General features: G+C 34.9%; 1 protein-coding gene across 1 annotated transcript in view; it reads right to left on the bottom strand.

Annotated features, from left to right (window-relative positions):
• cadpsa (Ca2+-dependent activator protein for secretion a) overlaps window positions 1–23,096 on the bottom strand; it is a 182,258-nt gene that overhangs the window by 55,778 nt on the left and 103,384 nt on the right. The window contains exons 12-18 of the mRNA XM_079844227.1: window positions 21,576–21,788; window positions 12,900–13,036; window positions 12,623–12,810; window positions 10,176–10,343; window positions 5,371–5,472; window positions 4,300–4,363; window positions 4,013–4,136 (exon numbers count right to left, since the gene is read on the bottom strand). Coding sequence (XP_079700353.1) covers window positions 4,013–4,136; window positions 4,300–4,363; window positions 5,371–5,472; window positions 10,176–10,343; window positions 12,623–12,810; window positions 12,900–13,036; window positions 21,576–21,788 — 996 coding nt within the window. The remainder of the gene's footprint in view (window positions 1–4,012; window positions 4,137–4,299; window positions 4,364–5,370; window positions 5,473–10,175; window positions 10,344–12,622; window positions 12,811–12,899; window positions 13,037–21,575; window positions 21,789–23,096) is intronic.

Genomic DNA, 23,096 nt, shown 5'->3' with positions numbered 1-23,096 from the left:
TAGTTCAGTAAAATGGAAATTCCTGTAGTAATAAAGTACAATTATTCAAGCACTTTACACCCCTGCTTTTACAATCTTGCAACAGAAACATTAGTTTGACCCGAGACTGAAATAATAACAGAAAAACAGTGAAGACCCACAGTGATAAGCTGCTGGAGTGGATAACAGACAAAAACATACAGCACTCGTGGTTGAAAACATGATTAGAAACACTATGACTCCCAAAGCCGCGTCATAATCCCTGTTTTGTTCCTGGATTGGAGATGATTTGAATCTTCACCTTGTACCTGACCAGTACTGTAAACCTGGCACACGTTGATAAAAGGACAAAGGTGGGGAGGAGTGACTTACACAAAAGCAAAGTAAAAATGCATTCAAGTCACAAACAGAAAGAATAAGCAGAAAACAGAAAGAACAGCTGCCACACTGACTCAGCTGGACAGGATGGTCTGATCAAAGCGACAGGAAGACCTGTGGCTGAATCACTCAACCTAAGATTCAAGCGAAACACTTAAAGGAAAAGGCAAGCAGACTGCAAGCAAGAAAAGAGGATGGAGCCGGTCAGGGCTTGAGGGAACAACTGTTTGTGAAAGTGCTCGAGAACCAAAAAAAAAAAAAAAAACGAGAAAAGAAAAAAGTACGGGTGGCGGAAGTGATGGAGTGGCTCCAGATAAGCAGGGTACTCACGAATGGTTAAATCCATCACTTGTGACGCCAAACAGAAGACAGGATGCTCATACATTTCTCTCTTTTTCCCTATAAAAGAGGATGAGGGCATGCAAGAGCAAGGGGTCAGAGGAGAAAGAGAGAGAAAGAAGCACAACGGCTGCATGTGCACTAAGGGGCTTTTGACCAAATCTAGTTGCATGCAAAGTTGCCTGGCAAGGTTGATAAAAAGCCTAGCAACTATTAAAATCAGTCAGTCCTAATATGATCTAGACCAGTATGCATGAGGCTTGAAGAACATGGTCTCAGCGCAGCTAAAACAAGCCAAAACATGTCTCTTTCCTAGGCAGTTCTTTTATCCTTTGGTACTAGAATGCTACACCAAGCCTGAATTTTAACTCATTGTATGCAAAACAACTTAAAATGATAAAATGCATCTCTATAAACTTCTTCACATTGAGTCCAGATTTCTTTTTTTTTAAAGAAGTCTCTTATGATCAGCATTTTTTGAACAGTAAAACAGTAATATTGTGAAATATTATTACAATTGAAACTCTTACAACTCAAACAATATATAACTCTTTTCTATTCAAATATATTTTATATTTTTAATACATTTTATGAAATGAAATGTATTCCTGTGATGTATTTTCAGCATCATTACCCAAAGTCTTCAGTGTTGCATAATCCTTCAGAAATCATTATAATATGCTGATTTGGTGGTCATTTATTTATAATGGTTCTTATTATTATCAATGAGAACCATTTTTGCTGCTTAATATTTTTGAGGAAACTGTGATACATTTTTACAGGAGTCTTTTGTAACATTGTAAATGACTTTACTGTCACTTTTGATTAATTTAGTAATGAGTATTGAGTAATGGCTGCAGAAAATTCAGCTTTACCATCACAGGAAAAATTACTTTATTTAAATAGAAAACAGTTTTATTAATATTTCACAATATTACTTTTTACTTTCTGTAATCAAATGAATGCATCATTGGTGAGCATAAGAGACTTCTTTCAAAAATATATTTTTTGACCGGTATGAACTATTTTTGTAATGAAACTTTTTAGCAAATAAGAAAAAATCTGTTTGGTTTGGTCACTTCTGTTGATTTCTATTAGTCTTGCATTTACTCAAGATGAAAGTTTTGGTATCTGGAAAGACTTTATTTTGGGGATGTGTTGCAAACTATTGGTCGGTTCGGGTTAGTACAAAAGTCACATTCAGTTTAGTGTTCAGCAATCAAAAGGTCAATAGGGAACAAGATACTAACAGATACTAAGGGCTTCTCCTTCAGTATCTGCAGTGCCCAGTCAAATTTCTTCATGGACATGGACGCTCACTGAAATGTACTTTTCTCCAATTCTTTTTCAGAAAAAAAAATAAGCATTTGTCCAATCAACATGGCTATTATTGGACATCAAAGACCACCTGTGTGAGCCATAGATTTGCGGTCCACGTCCATGAAAGAAACCGTCTTACTTGCAACACACAATGTTGCTTGAGTGGGCAATCCCAGCTTTGCACTGTATATTGGCTTCTCAAACTGGCTCAACAAGAGAGGGCTCCAAATAAGAAGAAAAGCCAATAAACAAGAGGAAAGCGGAGAGGGAGGGAGCAGAAAGAGAGAAAGAGAAAAAAGACAAAGACAGCTAGTAAAAAGGCAGTGATTCTGCAATAAACATATGAAGCAGGGGAGCTGGAAAGGTGATGAAGAGCTGGAAAGGAAAAGTATATTTGTTGCCATAGTTTTAGACCTAAAAGTTAAACCACAGGATAGAGGCAAACATCCACAGAGGGCAGCGGAAACCATCGAGCGGAGCAATATGGAACTGAGGCCAGGGTTTGAGAGAGGGAATTGAATGCATTTTTACATAATTCTAGAAACAACTAAAACAAACCTGCTCCAACAAAAACGATTCAAAAAGCAAGGGATGGGCCTAAAGGAAAGGATGTCATCATATAAGCATTTAATTACAATAAAAAAAGAGTAATTCAATAAACATAAAATAAAATAAACATTGATAAGAATGCTGGGCAATCGATTAATCGCGATTAATCACATCCAAAATAAAAGTTTGTTTACATATTATATGTGTGTGTACTGTGTATAATTATTATTTATATATAAATACACACACATGCATGTATATGCATATATATATATATATATATATATATATATATATATATATATATATATATATATATATATATATATATATATATATATATATATATTTAAGACAATTTTTACATTTATATATAAAATATTTATTTATAAGATTATATATATATATATATATATATATATATATATATATATATATATATATATATATATATATATATATATATATATATATATATATATATACACACACATGCAAATATGTATTAAATATATACATGAAGGAGTGTGTATTTATATATACATAATAATTATACACAGTACACACACATATATTATGCAAAACAAACTTTTATTTTGGATGCGATTAATCGCGATTACTCGATTGCCCAGCACTAATTGATAATAATAATGATTATTATTAATACAATTTATTTTTATAAAATACATTTGTTAAAAAAAACACTATTATTATTATATTTGAAAATCATCAGAAACTGTAATTTACTCTCCATCTATTTCTCAAAGAATTCACTATTTTTTTTATATATATATATATATATATATATATATATATATATATATAGTAATAAAAACACTGAAATAGAACCCAAAACAACAACATTACCATTATCTGGGTACTCAAACAAACCACATACAGGAAAGTTATCCAACCCGATCTCACAGCAATTCGTACGTATTTTACGAGGTGGCAAATTCATATGAATTTCTACGTCCTCACTCCAATTTTGCTAATTCGTACGTATTTGACGAGTTGCCCAATGCGTATGATTTCATACGAATGATGACCTACCCCTAACCCTGCCCCTAAACCTACCCGTCACAGCGGTTTAGACAAATCGTATGAATTTGTACGAATTAGCCATTCGTAGCGAGTTGGTCGTGAAATAGCATTGAATTATCTCATGTTTCTCAGAAGAATTAAAGCATATCTGTGTTGTGGTATCGCCAGCATTCTGTCAACAATACACCGAACTAGTAGAGATAAGACAATATAAAAAGCCATTACACACACCAACAGTTAACTAGTGCTCAATTGTAAGCATTCCTATTACTAAAAGAAGTGGCATTTCATCACTGACTCCATGGAATACTGGTTAGTTGAGCATCACTGCTACTAAGAGAAGAAAATGTGGTTTTGAAGAGTTGAGAAAAAACTCTGCTAAACAGGAATATGTGCTTCCTACCTTCCACCTTGGCATATTCTGAGAGACGCTGGTAGTTGATTAAAGCTGCCTGCTCCAGACATTTACGGATCACTGCCTTCACCTCGTCCTGAGGTACAGGTGTCACAATGTCCTTCATTAAGACCTGCAAAACCAAATTAGGAATCAATTGCATATATGCTTTTGCTTCTAGGTCTGTTTTTACTTAGTGTTGAACGATTTTACAATACATACACATGATTAAAAATGACAAAATTTCTCATTTATTTTGTTTGAAATGGAGCGGAAGATAAAAAATGGCACCACACCCTCTCAAGCAGAGACAACGTGGCTTTCAAGGCTCCTTCTGGGCGTCCAAATGGAAAGCAATACCTTCAGAGAGAAAAATGAACAGACAGCTTTGAAACATTGAGAAATTAAACATTACACATTCCCATTTTGAATTTAATAAATATTAAGCCACACAAATATTTTTTTAGGAGAAATTGATCGTTTGTTTGCTTTGAGAGGTTAATGTTTTTTTGTCTCTCTGGTTGTTTATACATTTCTATTTATTTTGTTTCTTTAATATTATTATAACCCCCCCCCGGCTCTTTATGCATGTATTAAAGATGAAGAGCGATAGCGGCAATAATGTGTTACTAGAGAGCACAATAGTAATTGAATGAAACAACAATTAGACAGAAATATGGGTCTACAATTTTTTATATTTTATATTGTTTTCAATCATTGTGTATTTTACCAGTGGTTCTGCTGGGATTCATGACTGCATCATGGGTCAGAGGCCTGTTATTAAAAGAGCACAACATTTCCTGTTGTCCTTTATATATTTTTCCAGGAATTATGGGAAATGTAAGAAATTGAATATGTTGTGTATAAAATATATTATTGTGCGTGTAAGTTTATCTTCATCATTGACTTATGGTGAATGTGATTTCATATGTTTATAGTTTTTATAAGTAGTTGTTTTATAGAGTGTGTGTGTGTGTGTGTGTGCATTTTCTCTATGTATGATGCAAAGTTTGAATTGAGATTGTGTCCCTTTTATTATAAAATGGTTTGATTCTGCATCATTTTGTGACTGTCATATTAAAATTAATTTTGCAGTCAATACAAAAAGATTTTGATCGCTCTACGAATGACTCCTGAAAAGTTGTGATAAAACCCTTACAATCAAGATATCCTCACACAGCCAGTTTCACATTTACATACATGAACATTTATGTATTTAGCAGTTTCACACTACTGTGAAAATTAAACATATATAGGTCTATATATACATACAGTATATACATACACACATACCACATTTTCCATTATTATCTCTAGCTGTTAATAAGGTGGCATATGTGATGCTGTGTTGACTGATAGTGATGTACCTGAAGTGTGTGATCTGGTTTTCGAGCAGCACGCGCAGTCGTTCTTTGATCTCCTCGAAATGTTCCTTCTCTTCTACTGAGACAGTACCGATTCCATCAGGCCTGAGGCGACACACACAAGAGCAGAAATGAATGCCACTGCTCCTCTCATTAGGGTAACAAGGGTCACAGAAACAAACACTGGGTCTCATGAAGGGATCACGAACAGACCAGACACATGAATATTGTACTAGCACAATAAATCATTTTCCATTTATGGCTGCCATGATTAACTGCACTGTTCAAAAGGTAAGTGTTACTGAGAGATTCAAACAAACTGCTCAACTCTTTGATTAAACACGCAGAGGGGAAAACAACAGTGACTATTTTTAACTTCTGAAACGTTTTAGTTGGGTGTATTTGCAGTGTGCATACGTGTTCATTTGTGTAAATACTTTGGAGGTAATTCATTTGAATCTGAGAGCAATTTCACCAACAAATTCACCAACCACCAACAATTTAGTTATGTAAATTAAGTCATAGTACTTTGCCTGGTGCAGTTAACATGGTGTTATTATCGGCGACAGGAAAAAAAAAAAAACACCACCATGCATTGTAAACCAGATGCTTAACCCTCTGGTGCTCTTCGGCCATTTCTGACCGGAAAATTATCTGTTTTGAAATGTTAAAAATCACTGCTTCATTGGAATGATATGAAACTTGGTGACTTTTCTTGCATTAGGTACACACAAAAAAATTGGGGTCATGATTCGAGCATGCTAATTGGTCATGAAAAAACATTCATTCATCATAGCATTCATTGTCTTCCCATAGGAAACGAATGGAAAATCTGCAAAAACACAAAAATTCACTGAATTTGTGTGTACAATCTACAAATCGGCCACAATGCTAAAAAAAGTACACAGCAGTAAAGGGGTGACACTCTAAAACATCAAGAGTGTGATATTGACACATCCACTCACACACACACACACACACGCACACTTATACACACACACACACACACACACACACACACACACACACACACACACACACACACACACACACACACACACACACACACACACACACACACACACACACACACACACACACACACACACACACACACACACACACACACACACACACACACACACACACACACACCTATGAAAAACTGAACCTATGAACCACATTTGGAATTTTAAAAAATCACAGCTTCATCAGAATGATATGAAACTTGATGACTTTTCTAACATTAGGTATGTAAACACACAAAAAAATTGTGGTCGTAAAAAAAATACTCCCACTTGTGCTCTTCGGTCAAAAATGACCACCATAGGAAAAGAATGGGAAATCTGCAAAAACACAAATTCACAGAAAAAAAATCTATATTTCTAACAAAACTAAAAAATCTAAACCTTTATAATAAATAGTCTTTGAGATTTTTTTTTATATATATTCAAATCCATCAAAAAAATCATTAAATGTGTTCAAAAGAGAACTAGGGAATTCTCAAGCCTCTCCATAGAGACATTTAGTGATTACACCCATGGTCGCATGATTTCTTAAATAATTCCAAAAGAGGGCGCTAATCTGCCTCTATTTTAACCTGAAATACTGCAATAATAAAAAAAATTAATTACAAAAAAATTGTTGTATAATTTTCACTGGCAAAAATAGACCATCAAATCATCTCAAAATACAAAATTTAAAAGAAAAAATATTATTGAAGAAAAATACATTGCATTGGTTTTACTGGTGCGGAGGAAGTTTTTTTTTAATTTTTAGGTGTCCGGTCACTTATGACCGGGAAGACAACCAATGCAACCCCAAAACGAAGAGCACCAGAGGGTTAAACAACGTAGAGTCTGCAAATAAACAATGCTGTCAGTGGGTGCAATTCCTAGTGTGTATGCCTGAATGTGTATCTGTGTGTGTCATCCCCTCCTCAGGCAAGGCTTTTTGGAAGGGCCTAAACTCAGTCCCCCTCCCTGTCTTTCCACGGTCAAATAAAGAGTCTTCCGCAATACAAAGACATTGGCGAGGATTACCACAGCCCCCTGCTACCAGCACTCAGGTCTTCAACCTCTCACCACATACACACTCACAGGTTTCTTATTGTGACTCTATAACAGAGAGAGAGGCTGTGGGAAACAGTTCACCTGATGCGTCAGTGCCACTCCTAAGCTTATTAGCCAAATTACCATGAAGCCCATCATCACTTCCTGTTTTCTAAAACACTTGAAAACACTTATTTTACCAAGCTGATGTCCATGCAATTGACCTCTGTACGCTAACTTAACCTATTCGATTTGAGAATCATCCGAGACATGTACACCTCTCGCTGTCTCTCACATTTAGCTGACGTATACAACAAATGGAAGCTTTTAAGGTATTTTTTGAGAACAAGAAGAAGCGACCCGGTCACCAACCCCCCCACAAAAGAAAACCCACAGAGCGATGGACCCCGTCTGGTGTGACAGCCGTGGTGGTCCCCTCTGAAATCCCTGCCCCCCACCCCCTTTGCTTTTTCTCCGCTGTCCTTCAGCGTGCGCTGGGCTGACATGGGGAGTGGACTGATGAGGAGCGTGTCATGTCTCCTGCTCCTCAAACCGCTGTCACGGCGACCCGCGCCTCCACTGTCACATACACTCTGCTCACAGCCCTCCTTCCGTCTACCATGTCACAAACGATAAGGAGCCGGGCTCTTTGGTAACATTCTGCATGAGCGTGTGTGTGTGTGTGTGTGTTAAATTGCGTGCAGGTGACATACGTCAGCTGTGAGTGTGTTTCTGTTCTAGCTGTGTGTCACAATAAAACTGATTGATACAAAAAAGGACCTGCAGAAAAAAAAAAAAAATCCCTTCTCTCTGTCAGAAAAACAAACAAAATACAAAACAAAACTACAAACACACACAAAAAACAAATATAACCAGTATAACCATGTTTTTTGGACATTGGACCATGGTAAAATTATTATTATTATTGCATGGCAATACCCTGATATTCTTTTAGGCACTGTGATAGATGAATATGTCAATCGTTCAATATCAAGATGTCAAAAATTCCAAAAATGCCATGTTATTACAATCACTGTACTATGGTACTAGTGTTGTGAAGGTGTCAAGCCATTGAACAAGAGCAGTTACGCCATTTCATATCCATTTCATGACATCATGCATATTCATAATAGTGTGTTATGAAACTAATATGGTTATCCAGATATAATAACGGTGCAGTAGTATCTTGTCAAACAACATTAGAGATCCGTAGGCACTATCTGTAACACTTGTAGATTTTTTGGCTTTAAATATATATCAGAATAGGAATCCAATGCCAAGAGTATCAGGTTGTGGGCCATGTCAGTTATAAAGATCGTGGTTGGCTGGACGTGAGGTTTTGGCACAAGCAGACAGGCTGGAGTGAGGCCTTGGACAGTTTGGAAAAAGAGATGGAGAGACAGAGAGATGACCTGTCATCCTGTCAGTCATGACCTTAAGGCAGCATCCATAGTGTCCCTCATCTCTCTCTCTTTACCCTGCATGTATCTCACTGGTTCGACACATGTCTATCACATTCTGTTTCCCTGCCTCACCCTCACTTTTCTCTCTCTCTCCCTCGGACAGTTACACATTCACACATAAGGTGGTGTCCAAAAGTCTGAGAGCAGTCTTTCTTATTATTATTTTTTTCTTAGAGAGTCAATAAATACTAAAACAATTTAGAAATTTGATAAAATATTATATATAAAATAAAATAATATCGGTCAAAGGTTTGGAAACATTATTATTTTTAATAATGTCTCTTATGCTCATCAATCCTGCATTTATTTGATCAAAAATACAGAAAAGACTGTTTATTATTTCAAAATAATATGATGAAATATTATTACAATTTAAAATAATGGTTTTCTGTGATGCAAAGCTGAATTGTCAGCATCATTACACCAATCTTCAGTGTCACATGATCCTACAGAAATCATTCTAATATGCTGATTTGATACGTTATTGTCAATGTTGGAAACAGTTGTGCTACTTAATATCTCTTTTTAAACCTGTGATACTTTTTTCAGAATTCACTGATGAATATAAAGTTAAAAAGAACAGCATTTATTCAAAATAGAAATCTTTTCTATAAATCTTTACTATCACGTTTTATCAATTTAACACATCCTTGCTGAATAAAAGTATTAATTTCTTTCAAAAAAAAGTATTTTTAAAACGTTTTCAAACGAATCCTGTATTCACAGGTTATCCAAAAATAATAAGCGGCACAACTGTTTCCAACATTGATAATAAATCAGCATATTAGAATGATTTCTGAAGGATCATGTGACACTGAAGACTGGAGTAATGGCTGATGAAAATCCAGTGTTTTTTTGTTTTTTTAAATACTACATTTATATAACTTTTTTTTTTTAAGTCTTACGCTCATCATAATAATTACACAAATGTATTTTTAAATATCATTTATTTCTGTGATGCAAAGCTGGATATATATATTTATATATATATATATATATATATATATATATATATATATATATATATATATATATATATATATATATACATATAGTTTTTGAAACTTTTCACTAGTGGTCTCAGACTTTTAGACTGTATATAAAGCTGCTACTTTGTACTTTCACAAATAAGGAATATGAATAAAATCACACACAATAGAACAAGTAATCTCACACATAGAAGAAATAACTTAATTACCGCCTTCCCTCACTTCCATCCCCCAGTTTCATATGTAGAGGGTGGGGCTTAATGCTAATCCACACCCGAAAGAGTGGGTTGCATTTACATTCTCACCTTCTGGGGCCTGTGAGCACCTGCGACTTAGACTCCCTTTTTCTCCAGGCCTCCATGATTTTGTTCTCTTTCTTAGAGGGGGTCAAGGGCTCAGGGGGGGAGGGAAACAGAGAACTAAGCAGCTCGGTCTCTGACATGGGCCATTTTAGTAGCTCATTCACTCTTTGGCTTCATATCCCACAGACACACACACACATGCAGACATTGACAAAGACGCACATTCACAAAGGTTATCAGAAGATGGTGTGAGGGTACGTGAGAAATAAAAGAAGAAGAGAAATAATATGAATCAAGCATGCAAATAGGAATAAAAATACCATGAGATTAAAAATATAGTTTCAAACAAATATTAGACTAAAACAGAAAAGGCAAAAACCTTCAGAAATAATAGACAAGAATACAATAAAAGTAAAGGATGAGAAAGAGGTGAATGGGGTCAGTAGTTTACTGTTTAGAAGTAAGCCAATGAATCGCACACTGTTTCTCTCTTACAGGTCAAAAAGACTTACCATTTAAAATGTCTAAATATATAATGTTCAAAAAACAATTGCTAGGACCCATTTCTCAATAGGTCATTTTTTCAAATCTCTTAACATAGTGAACAGCAGTCTATGTGGGCAAAACTGTTGATTATTTATCACTGCTTTGGCACAAAATGCATTAATGCATTAATGACTACATCAATTCTTTTCTCATTTTTCTCACATAGTCATTTCAAAACTGTTAAACTTAAGTTCAAAACCTAGCATAATACAAAAAAGATAGCTACATTTCTACAGCAATACCATATTGAAATATATTCTGAATCCAAAAAATCAAATACTATCAAAGCAATTAGATGTAGCTGAACACTTGCACAGGTGTTAGGGCCAGATTAACTAATATTTTGTGCCAGCGCAAATCTTCTTTTGGCATTAATATCTACTATCAGGATTCACACGCAGTGAAAAATTTGCGCTGAAAAGGCATGGACAGGGTTATTTTTGTGGTCGACATATGCATTTGTTGGGCGCAAAATTTATGGGAGGAGAGTATTTAAATGAATCATTCAAGGTGATTTACTAAGGTTTGTGCTCGTCAGTTTACTGGTATTTGCGGTATTATTTACTAGCAAAAAAAACAAATTGTGTTGGTAAATATGGAAATTATCCGTCTGTGTTCTTTAATTTGCGCTTCGTCGCAGAACTTTTCACTCCCATCTGCTCTTTTTTGGAATTGCGCTCTCACACTAATTTGCCCTGTTTAGTAAATCTGGTAAATCTGAAATTGAAAATTAGTGTTTCAATTTCACTATCTATACAAAAGAGGGGAATCATTTTTGTACTGTAATGTAAAGAGTAAACAATGGACTATGTACGATCTACTGCAGTAAATTAAAAGCAGTAGAGATTGTTATTCTTTTGTAAAGACATTTTACAAAAATCATTGTGTAATGCTACATGTAAGTGTTTTTTGTTTTTTTAGGTCATTAGTGTTATAAGGGTGATAACCTTTGCTAGTTTTATGGAAGAATGATTTGAGACATGTATGAAGTATTAGTTTTCGTGCATTTTCAATGTGACATTTACAGCTGTGTCAAGCTGAAAGTTGGTAAGGAGAACTGTGTGAAGAATAAAAAAAAGGTATTTTTGAGAAATGGGTCCTGGCGAGTGTTAAAAAAAAAAAACTAACGCTAAATAAATACATACATATTTTTGTATAATTACTGTAAATAAAATACTCTGATTTGTAGTTATTTATAATTATTGTAAATAAATTATATATTTGTAATTAAATTATATAAAATATTGTGGATGCATTATATACATGTGTAATTATTGTAAATAAAATCATTATTAAATATTTAACTATTATGCATAATAAATATTTTTCAACAAAATTATATATTTCTATGTATTTGTTTTATACATTGTAAATATACAGTATTTGTATCTCAAATAAAAATACTTGAAATAACGCTAAAAAACAAAATGAAAACTTGTTAGAAGGGTAGTTACAGACTTTGAGGACTCCTGTGAACCAGGTAATGAGGCAACTTGAGCTTCTTGTAAAAACATTGAAACTACTGTGGGATTCTGGGAGAGAATCATTATTACCTGTGACCAACCACAAAGCTTTGACGAGAAAGGATGGGGTTTCTATGAAACACTTTGGCAGCCAAAAAAAAAGAGTTTGTGCTTTTGGTCTTACTTTACCTCCGTTTCTGCCCATGTGTGCAAAGTGGATGTACAGACAGATAAAAGGGCAGAACGGTGAAGAGGGATGGAGTGATTTTAGCAGGAAGATAATAGACAGAACTTCAGGTGAAAGTAGGATGAATGACAGAGAGAGAACATGAGAGATAAATGGTTTGAGAATTAATGTGGTCACAAATGAGAATGAAATGAAGTGGGTGTTAAGAAAGAGACGGAGTGAGAAATATATAAAGAGTGTGAGATAGGCGGTACCTGTTGCCGTGCACGTGAGAGGCGCAGAAGGCAAAGCTGTAGTGGAGAAGTGTGGGGTCGATCATGGAGCCTTTCTCTGCCCTCTCCAGCAGGTCATTCAGGTAACACAGGTGCCTGTGACACCCCCTCACTCCGTATCTGGCGCAGTACTCATCTAATACAAACACCTGGCCTGGACTGAACCAACCCTGAGGCGCACAAAAGGTGGGTTAAGTAGTGTGAATAGGATAATACAGCTGTAGCCCTAACTGAATAAAACTGAATTGAAAGCAGTTACCAAGCAGGAGTATGAGTCGTTGAGTCTGTGGTCCAGTGTCAACCGCTGAACCATCTCAAACAGCGAAGAGTGGTCAAAATTGCAGGGGTTAGCCGAGATGAACTCGTCCATTCCATGTTTCTGTGCTCGGTCTGCATCTGTGTGTATGTGTGCATGTTAAAGTATGGAGACAGAGACAGGCTTTACAAAGCATCTGAATGGCGTAGGAGCACACACTCCTTAGAGAAAGATCTCTAACCTGAGCCAGATGTCAGCCTAAAAAGTGTCATTGTCTACTTGATTTACAGTGTAAAGTCAATCCAAGGTGCGTTACAAGCAATGCTAGAAGTGCAAAATCAAAATCAGAGCAGGTTCTCATGTTTAGAGGCATCTTTCAACACAAAGAAAATGTGATATTTGGTTTAATTCTAAAACAACGACAACAGTATATCACAATTATTTTAATCTTTTGACAGCCATATATGCATATTTGCTTGCTATACTGAGCAAATGTGATAAAAAGCTATTTTAAGTACATTTGTTTTTTTAAATCATTTACAACAGTGGGGGCAAAATTATTAGAACACTTGGCATCTGGGAGTCGTCTTATTGGGCCTGGATTTATTTTCCAAGAGGACAATGACCCGAACCATTCTTTTAACTATTGCTGGAACTACCTGCAATGGAACATTGAAAATGATGGACTGGCCCTCTCAAAGTCTGGACCTCAACCCCATCCAGGCCCGGTTCTACGGGGGTGCTAAGCACCCCTCAAACCCAAGCAAAAGCACCCTCAGTTGATACTGTAATAATATTGGCGAAACAGATTTGGCAGATTTGTATCCGAGTTCTGGAGAATGCCAAATGCATCTATTTACAGCAAGTTTTTGCAGCGGTGAGTAATGTAGCCAATCACAGATATAGTTGTTGATTTCTCGAACGCGATCAGAATCTCACCCCTCAAAACGGCAGATTTTTTGTTCAGTGCTGAGTTAATGGAGGCTCGCGACACCTCTTATTAACAAACAAAGTCAAGAGATGTAAGTAAGAGATTTATTGTTGACGACTTCATTTTTATAACGGAACTTTGTGAGATCGCGATGAACTGACAAAGCAACAGCATTTTAGTGATCGTAACGATCTTGGCTCACTTTCGAGGCAACAGTCATTCATTGAATAAAACTATTATTGCTAAGAGGACCGATTGCATGCAGCAAAGTTTCGGAAGTGACATCTAAATATAAATGCCACTCTGCATGAGACAGAAATATCCTCCTGAGACCCAGAATAGAGGTTTTGCCTCTGTAGAGGACATTATTTAGCAAATTTCTCTGACAACACAGTTTTAAGTCTGGATATCCTTATGAAATAAAAGACATTCTTATGAAAATATTATTACACGTCTTTTTTACATTTACATATTGTCCCAAAACACATTCATATGCAAATATAGATGTATTGCCTAGAATGGGAATGGCATTTATGGCCATGTTTACACACATATTGCATAAAGTAAAGTTAAATATCCAATGATTCTGTATCTTTCATAACATTGAGAGTCATCTTTATACAAAGTTTGGATAAAAAGCATAAAAATTGATTGGTGAATAAAAACAAAAATCCCATTGTTTGTCTATTCATGTCTTTTAATTTTCTCAATAAAGGTGTTCTGGTGTCCTCTACAGAGCAGAGGATATAGCATATAACATAGCAGGAATTAAAAAAAAAAATGTTATGCTCCAAACAATAATGGAATGGAATGCTCCGGGGGGGAAAAAAAATCGAAATTCACAAAATAATCATGAAGATATGTTAAAATACTAGTAACACATTAAAGCAATGTAAAGGCAGACTAATAGGTTAATAGACAATTTGTAGCAAAATATTTTTGAAATTCCAATTATTGGTAAATGTAACTTGTAAAAAATGTGAGGTGCCTTGTAAATAAATTATCATAAATTTCTCACTGTACACTGCTATGGTGGAGCCGTTGCTTAGCCTATCTGCACTTTACTAGAGCACCCTCAGTAATTTCAGAAGCACCCTCTGTGATTTGATTCTGGAACCGGGCCTGATCCCATTGAGCACATTTGGGGCGAGTTGGAAAATAAACTGGACAGATCTATTGTACATTCAGTGTTGAAGTTCTCGGAGGAAATATATTGACACTATGCCAGAGAGATGTGCTGCTGTACTAATTGCTGCAAAAGGTGGACATCCCAAATATTAAAGTTAAAAGTGGATAAAAAGAGTACGACTCACTTCATCTGATATTCAATGGTCAGAGCAACCATCTGCATGTTTCATGAACATTGTGAAATGAAATCATGTTTTGGAGGCAAAAAAGGGTCAATATTTTCAGATCTGTCAGGTGTTCTAATAATGTTGGCCACCACTGTATATTAAAATAAAAATGTATATTTAGATCCACATTTCAACAACAAAAATCATAATTTGAACTCTATAACAACAACAGCAACATATTTTCATTTTTGTGTAACTACAATAAGAAATTATGATAAAGAGTTACTTTTTAAGCAATTTAATACGTTTTGGCTTAGAATATAAATATATATATAAATAAATATATATATATATATATATATATATATATATATATATATATATATATATATATATATATATATATATATATATATATATATATATATATATATATATATATATATATATATATATATATATATATATTTATTTATTTATTTATTTATTTATTTTTTCCTGCATGTTTGTCGAATGGACTTTGATCTAATTAAAAGCAACAGGGCAGAATTGCTGCTTGTTGATTTCAAGCATTGATTATATGCAATATATTTGTAAAATCCATTTGTTTTCACATGCGTATAATACCTATGCTTTCATTCTATATGAATGCATACGGAACGCATTAAAAGAGCAAGCTAATAGGATGGCTTAATTAGCCTTTTTAATCAATACATGATCAATTAATCTGCTAAATCTCACTTCTTATAAACAATTAAATTGTATGCCAGCATCATTATATTATTTGCTTGTATTTTTTTTTTTCGTATTTGGCTTGGTAATCCTGCAGGACCCGTCTGAGCCAGTGTTCCTGTCTGACCCTCCTAAGCAAACAAGAACTCTAGGTTCACGCTTTTCTCCTCCCTCCCCATTCACTGCTCTGTCCGCAGGCCTCTGCCCCCCCTCAGGGCAGCCCTAATTAAAGAAGCCCAGTGCCTCTAAACCCTGGACTGGGAGAGAGCTGGCTGTGGAGCCCCCCTACCCTCACCATCTATTGTCCATTAAAGAGACTAAATAAATTCAACAACACATTTTCACTTTCCTCTGCAGTCGGTAAGCTTAGGTATTACATCTGGGCCTGCACAAATAAGTAGGGCCGTTTCTTAATCCTGCCACAGGTCAGGGGCTATTCTTATTCTAATACCCCATTTCTGCCAGAGGCTTTAGAGCTACACTGTATGATTGAGCCATTCAATAGACACCTCCTCCAGAGCGTCGCTGGTTTACATGTTAAATCAGGAACAAGACCTAAATTGCTTAGCTGTATAATAGAAGTTGTATTTTTCCTTGCACAATATTCACACATAGCTTTTTAAATTTGGCTTAAATTATTGTTTTACATACAGTAGAATAATTTTGGTAGGCCTTACAATATCTTTCAGTAATAACCTTAAATGGATATTCCGCCCAAAAATTGCTTAATATTCATTAACTACACGTTAAACTGTAGGGTTAGGGTTATGATTATGGTATGGTTTAGGGTTAGTTGCATGTAATTAAGCATACTTTATAGTTATTAATATAGTAACATCCTTGTTACATATGTTACATGTACTTACCATAGTAATAACAGTAAATGATGCATAATTACATGCAACTAACCCTCAACCAAACCCTAATCCTACCATAACCCTATAGTAATTACATGTAGTTAATTATAAATAATAAGTACTTAAATATATAATTACACTGTAACAATGACACCTTAAATAAAGTGTAACCCTTTATTTTACAGTGCATACAGGTTTGGAACAACTTGAGGGTGAGTAAATGATGAATTTTCCTTTTGGGTGGGCTATTCCTTTAACAAACATTATCATACAATATAATGCTTAACAGATCAGTATAGTGAAATTTCACAACATTTTGATTCATATTTTAATGCATAAAATGGGGCACAAGAGTCTGAGATCATACTGAAAATCCTTTTTATTTAAAAAATTTGTTTAAAAAATAAATAACGTTTTAATTGTAAGATAAATGTAAATTTTGTACATCATAAATTAAATATATTATATAAATACTAAATATAATAAAACAATTATGTAATGAAAAATTTACAATAAAAAGAAATTCAATGGTGTCAAATGTTTAGACCCAATTTTATTCACATTTGAATGTTTATGAACTACTGATCTGTTGAATATTATATAATATTTAATATTAAAGACTAATGAACGTTACTATAAAATGCTGCAGACATATTTTATGGCATTTATTTAATATGTATTATGATTCATATTCTTTCACAACTTATCTCCATCTGTCAGGGACGCATTTATGCCTAGACATTCTAGGCATGTGCCTATGATCACACGTCTAATTCTAAAACTATACAAGACAATTATCTTATAAATTAAAATACAATTTTAAATATTGTCGCTGCTGGGTAGGAACCTCGTATCTTATCATAATATATATTTTTAAATAAATCAATACTATTGGTCACCCTTTATGTCTGGCTGTGGGTTTTGCAAATATTTAACCAATAAAAAGTATTAAAAAGGGCTTGTGCCTAAACCTTGTAACTCCATTGACTGCCGCATTCAGTCTGACCGTCTATGCTTGTTTGCGATGCAGAGGTAAATAAAGACCTGGTTGATTTTGGTAAAATGTTAATAATATAATGACACTTGCAAGAATGTGACTATATATAAAGCCATAATATCAACTTTTACAACACAGGTTTTAATTATTGTTTTTTCCATTTCCTGAAAAATAGCAGTTTTGGTCATGCAAGGTTTCTGACCGACCGCGGCAGGGTTTTGGGGGGGCCCAAAAATTAATTTTGCCTCTGTCACAATATGAGGAAAATCCAGCCCTGCCATCTGTGTTGCGTTTTTGTCTGTCAATGGCGTTATAAGATATCCAAACACATAAGTTGAAGCCAAAAGATCCACTGAAATTAGCCACAGGTCAAAAAGGTGACATTGTGTCATCCTCCTATGTCTTAATATGAGCTTGTCATATCTCTTTGACACTGGAATTGAGGGGAAGGTCTCTGGACAGTAACACACAATGACATTAGTCGGCTCTGTCCGAGCGGGGCACAGGAGAAATGACACTGATTGATGGATTCTTTTCATTTATAGATCCTCTCTCTTGGAGGGTCCGAAGAGCAGAGCATTTGGGGCTATTTAGCGCTTGCTTTTTTTTTTCCGGTTCTGTACGTGTGCCTGTACAAGCACACACAATGGACGGATTGGGAGTCAGAGATTCGGCCCAGGGCTGACAAGAGCTGAAGGGGCCAAATGACAGGACGGGCACTTCTCTGTGAGTGAGGAATGGACAGAGGGAGAAAAAGAAAAGAGGGGATGGAGAAAGGGGTGACAGCAGAGACATACTTTATTAGGTGGTTTCTAATTTAATCGGCTCCTGAACTCGATTTCCAACAATATGGCCACTCTCATCAGGCCTGCAGACAAGTCCACACGCGAGCCTCTCTCTGAGCCTGACGCTATTTCAGTCCTTATCACACTGGATTAGAAAAGCATGGACACTGGCTGACATCCAACATCAATCAGTGTTTTCTTTGTTTGGTATTATTATTATTGTTGATGTTGTTGTTAAATGATATACTTTGAAGCCATGGATAAAATAAAAAAAGACCTTTGTATCTCAAAAGACATAATCTCCCTTTCTTTGCAGGTATATGGCTTTAATAAACAGCAGACAAGAGAAGGAGTTATAGCATTTTTCCAGGTGAGGAAAGAAACTGTTAGTCTGAAACTGTTAGTAGTTCTATAGGCAAATAAAACAGAAACACTACTAAGACATACTTGTTAAATGTGTCAGTATATGTGTGTGGAAACAGGACTAGGTCTAGATGTAGCAGTTGTGACACAAGTTGCGTCTAGAGTTCAACTATCACTCAATAAAATCATCCGCTGATCATTTCTCTATTCCAGCTACATATTTGCCAACTCTCATTTCTATAAAAATAAGTTCTCAAAAATCACAGAATGAGTCCACTGCTTCAAGGACAACGCTAAATCTTTTAGAGAACGGTTGAGAACAAACAGTTTCCGATTGCATCCTAATCCCCACATTTAAAACTGCAAACACAACAATTTAATTTGACGCTGTCATAAGGTTAAGAGGAAAAAAAACGAAAACACTGGCGGCTCGACTTTCTACAGATGAGAGAAACTGGTGTGAACTAGCAAGTAGTTATTTGGTAACATTCCACTGATAGCTTCCAGAAATAATCAGGGTGAAGATACAATGTTTTATTCATAGCATGTCACTCTTAACATGGTAATTACCAGCTGCTGAGGGGTGCAGAGCACGCCAGTGGTTTCACAGAATTCATTTAGCGCAATAAATCAACAACTACAATAGAGAAAATCACTATAATTATATCATTTACCAAATTCTCCATTTGGTCGGAAATCTTTGTTAAATAAAGGCAACTGCTGTGGATGTCATCCAGCAATAAACTAGCTTACAATGAACATATGGATTTGATTTTGCACATGCTTTTATCTGTGAAACTTTGCTTTGATTTGAGAAGCCGTTGACTCAAGCCATGTTGAGAAAAGGCAAATATGTAACTACTAATCAGAGCAAAACATTCAGAAATAAAATTTTGCATGCAGACTAGTCTTCTAAATAAAAGTGCGTTTGTATTTCAGACCTAAGGAAGTAAAACAGAGGGAGATTTGCGGAAGGAAACGGGATGAGGAGCGGTAATGTGAGTTTTTGAAGAGGAATAGCGAACAGCACATTGCTTGTGTCAGATAATCCGGAGCGGTTTATCTGATCTGTGCCTGCTACAGCGATGCACTTACCCTTCAGTCCGGCTACCAGAGAGCAGGGTAAGAGGGAACAGAACAGAGTGACATACAGTATAGACTCGCATGGAGCAGCAGAAAGAGGGAATGAGAGAGAGAGAGAATATTCCCTATACGCAGGGTACAGAGTGAGCAAAGCATGAGAGAAGGAAGATCTGATACACTTATTCATGATGCAAATGATTATCTGAAAAGGGGAGAAAAAGCATGAGATGATGCAGGGTGGGTTGCAAAAACGAAAAGTGAAAAGTGAAAAGAAAGAAAGAAAGAAAGAAAGAAAGAAAGAAAGAAAGAAAGAAAGAAAGAAAGAAAGAAAGAAAGAAAGAAAGAAAGAAAGAAAGAAAGAAAGAAAGAACAAAGAAGTGAAAGAAAATGAGAATGAAAGAGCAAAAGAGCGAAAGAAAGAAAGAGCAAAAGAACGGAAGAAAGAAAGAAAGAAAGAAAGAAAGAAAGAAAGAAAGAACAAGCGAAAGAGGGCAGATAAACAAAAGGAAGAAAAAGCAAAAGGAAAGAAAGAAAGAAAGAAAGAACGAACGAACAAGTGAAAGAAATAAGTGAAAGAAAGAACGAAAAGAAAGAATGAGTGAATGAATGAAAGAAAGAAAGAACGAGTGAAAGAAAGAAAAATGAGAATGAAAGAGCAAAAGAGTGAAAGAAAGAAAGAGTGAAAGAAAGAAAGAGCGAAAGAAAGAGCGAAAGAGCGAAAGAAAGAGCGAAAGAAAGAGCGAAAGAAAGAAAGAAAGAAAGAAAGAAAGAAAGAAAGAAAGAAAGAAAGAGGGCAGATACACAAAAGAAAGAAAGAAAGAAAGAAAGAAAGAAAGAAAGAAAGAAAGAAAGAAAGAAAGAAAGAAAGAAAGAAAGAACGAGTGAAAGAAAGAAAGAAAGAGAGAACGAAAGAACGAGTGAAAGAAAAAAGTGAAAGAAAGAGAGAACGAAAGAACGAGTGAAAGAAAGAAAGAAAGAAAGAAAGAAAGAAAGAAAGAAAGAAAGAAAGAAAGAAAGAAAGAAAGAACAAGCGAAAGAGGGCAAATACACAAAATAAAAAAATAAAAAGCAAAAGAAAGAGCAAAATAAAAAAGTCAAAGAAAGAGCAAAAGAAAGAGCGAAAAGAAAGAACGAGTGAAAGAAAGAACGAGTGAAAGAAAAAAAAATGAGAATGAAAGAGCAAAAGAGCGAAAGAAAGAAAGAGTGAAAGAAAGAGCAAAAGAAAGAAAGAGCGAAAGAAAGAAAGAACAAAAGAAAATAAAGAACGAAAGAAAGTAATTCAATAAATAAATAAATACATTTGATAAAAATAAATAAATAAATAAAAAGAGCAATAAAAATAAGATGGATGAAGCAAAACAAAGAATATGAAATTGGTTTGTGGCAGAATCAAGCGGTGCAGATGAAAACAGAGAGTGAGACAGAAACAGCAGTGCAGTCAGTAGTGACTCCGCTCAGGACATTAATGAGCAGGACAGTGAAACACTGTTTACAACAGGAGCGGATTGAACCCATGTCGTGTGTGTGTGTGTGTGTGAACAGTGTCATCATCGTGCATGCAGCTCTGGCCCTGTGTGTGTGTGTGTGTCTGCAGTCAGCATGTGTGGATCCGTACAGTCTGCATATTCATACTTACAGAACTGAGAGATAGGAGCATCAAGCTGTGGTGCTGTCCCTCCTTTGGCGTTGAGTTTCTGCACCTGGGTCGGGGGGATGGGTTTGTGGGACTGGCCCGTGGCACGATACATCGCCTGAACCCACAGGATTCGATCTTGCTCATCATCGCTGGCGAAGATCACAGTGTCTCCCTCCTTCACAGCATTGAAGAACGTCCGGCCACCATCCAGACCTGGATTCAACAGTGTTTATTAGTCACACTTATACAGGTTATGCAATACTTAAATAATAATTTCACAGCGTTTATTCATTTTGGCTAAAGTTTCATTCTACATTTACTGGCCAAATTTGAACCTGATTTGGAAGCAACACATATAATGCATGTGAATATTTTAAATTAATATTATTGCATTATGCACTGAGATTAACTAACAGAGAATAATAGCATATTTATAAACAGATATTAATCAAGATTATATAATTATTAATCAAGATTAATATATATTAGTAATTCATTATATTAGTTATTTTCAATAATAATAATAAATTATATTAACTAATTTTATTACTAAATGCTGTAAATCAAATATTGCTAATTGTTTGATTCCCCATACATTAGCTAATATTAACATAGGTATTAATACATTTGAATGTATTAATGTAGTGAGGATGATTCAATCATTCAAATTTAACAGTGAAAAATTTTATATTTATAAGATAAAATTAATTAAGGTTATATATTTATTAATCAAGATTAATAAATATTCATCACGATTATAATACTATTAATTATTATTATTAAATCAAGATATAATACTATTAATTATTAGTATTAAATCAAGATAAATACATGCTATTATATTGGCAAAATATTGTTAATTATTAATTGCACGACAGCCAATACTTTAACTTATATATAAAAAAAATATATATATAAATATAATAAATAATATTTGAATTGAATAATCATTTGCTATAGATGTGGCCACCTGAATCACATTTTTGGTTCCCTCACAAAGCATGCTTTACAGCGTAATTGATTTAAATGAACAGATATTGTTCAATATTGATATAATTGTTATAATTTATGCCATATTGTGTGACAGTATTTAGGACACAGTGCCTGATTATGCCTAAACTATCACTGATTTATTAGTTAAACTATCAGACAGCATAAACATGATAAAATTGCACAATTAATTGCACAGACACTACACAAGACTGATCAATATTAGATTCAGCTTTTCATAACCAGTGCACACTGTGCATTATGTTTTATGCAAAGATACAGAAGGTTTCAATGAAAGATAATTGATCTTAACCAATTCATTACCTGTGTTTACGTAATAAAACGAGTCATCGTTTCCTTAGGAATAAATGTGTATAGATCCTAGAAACACATGCCACCTGCTGGTCTAACAGGTACTACTATCCACCCTATTTTGCAATGCGAAAATAAGTGATTTTCTATTTTCAGCGTGTTATTGATTATAATAAACCAATTTACAAGATCAAGCAGCAGTTTTTGCACAGCTAAAAT

The sequence above is a fragment of the Gobio gobio genome, assembly GCF_949357685.1.
Source record: "Gobio gobio genome assembly, chromosome: 19".
In the NCBI taxonomy this organism is placed as follows: Eukaryota; Metazoa; Chordata; class Actinopteri; order Cypriniformes; family Gobionidae; genus Gobio; species Gobio gobio.
The sequence above is the reverse complement of the archived record's forward strand: the minus strand, read 5'-3'. Positions and strand labels throughout refer to the sequence as shown.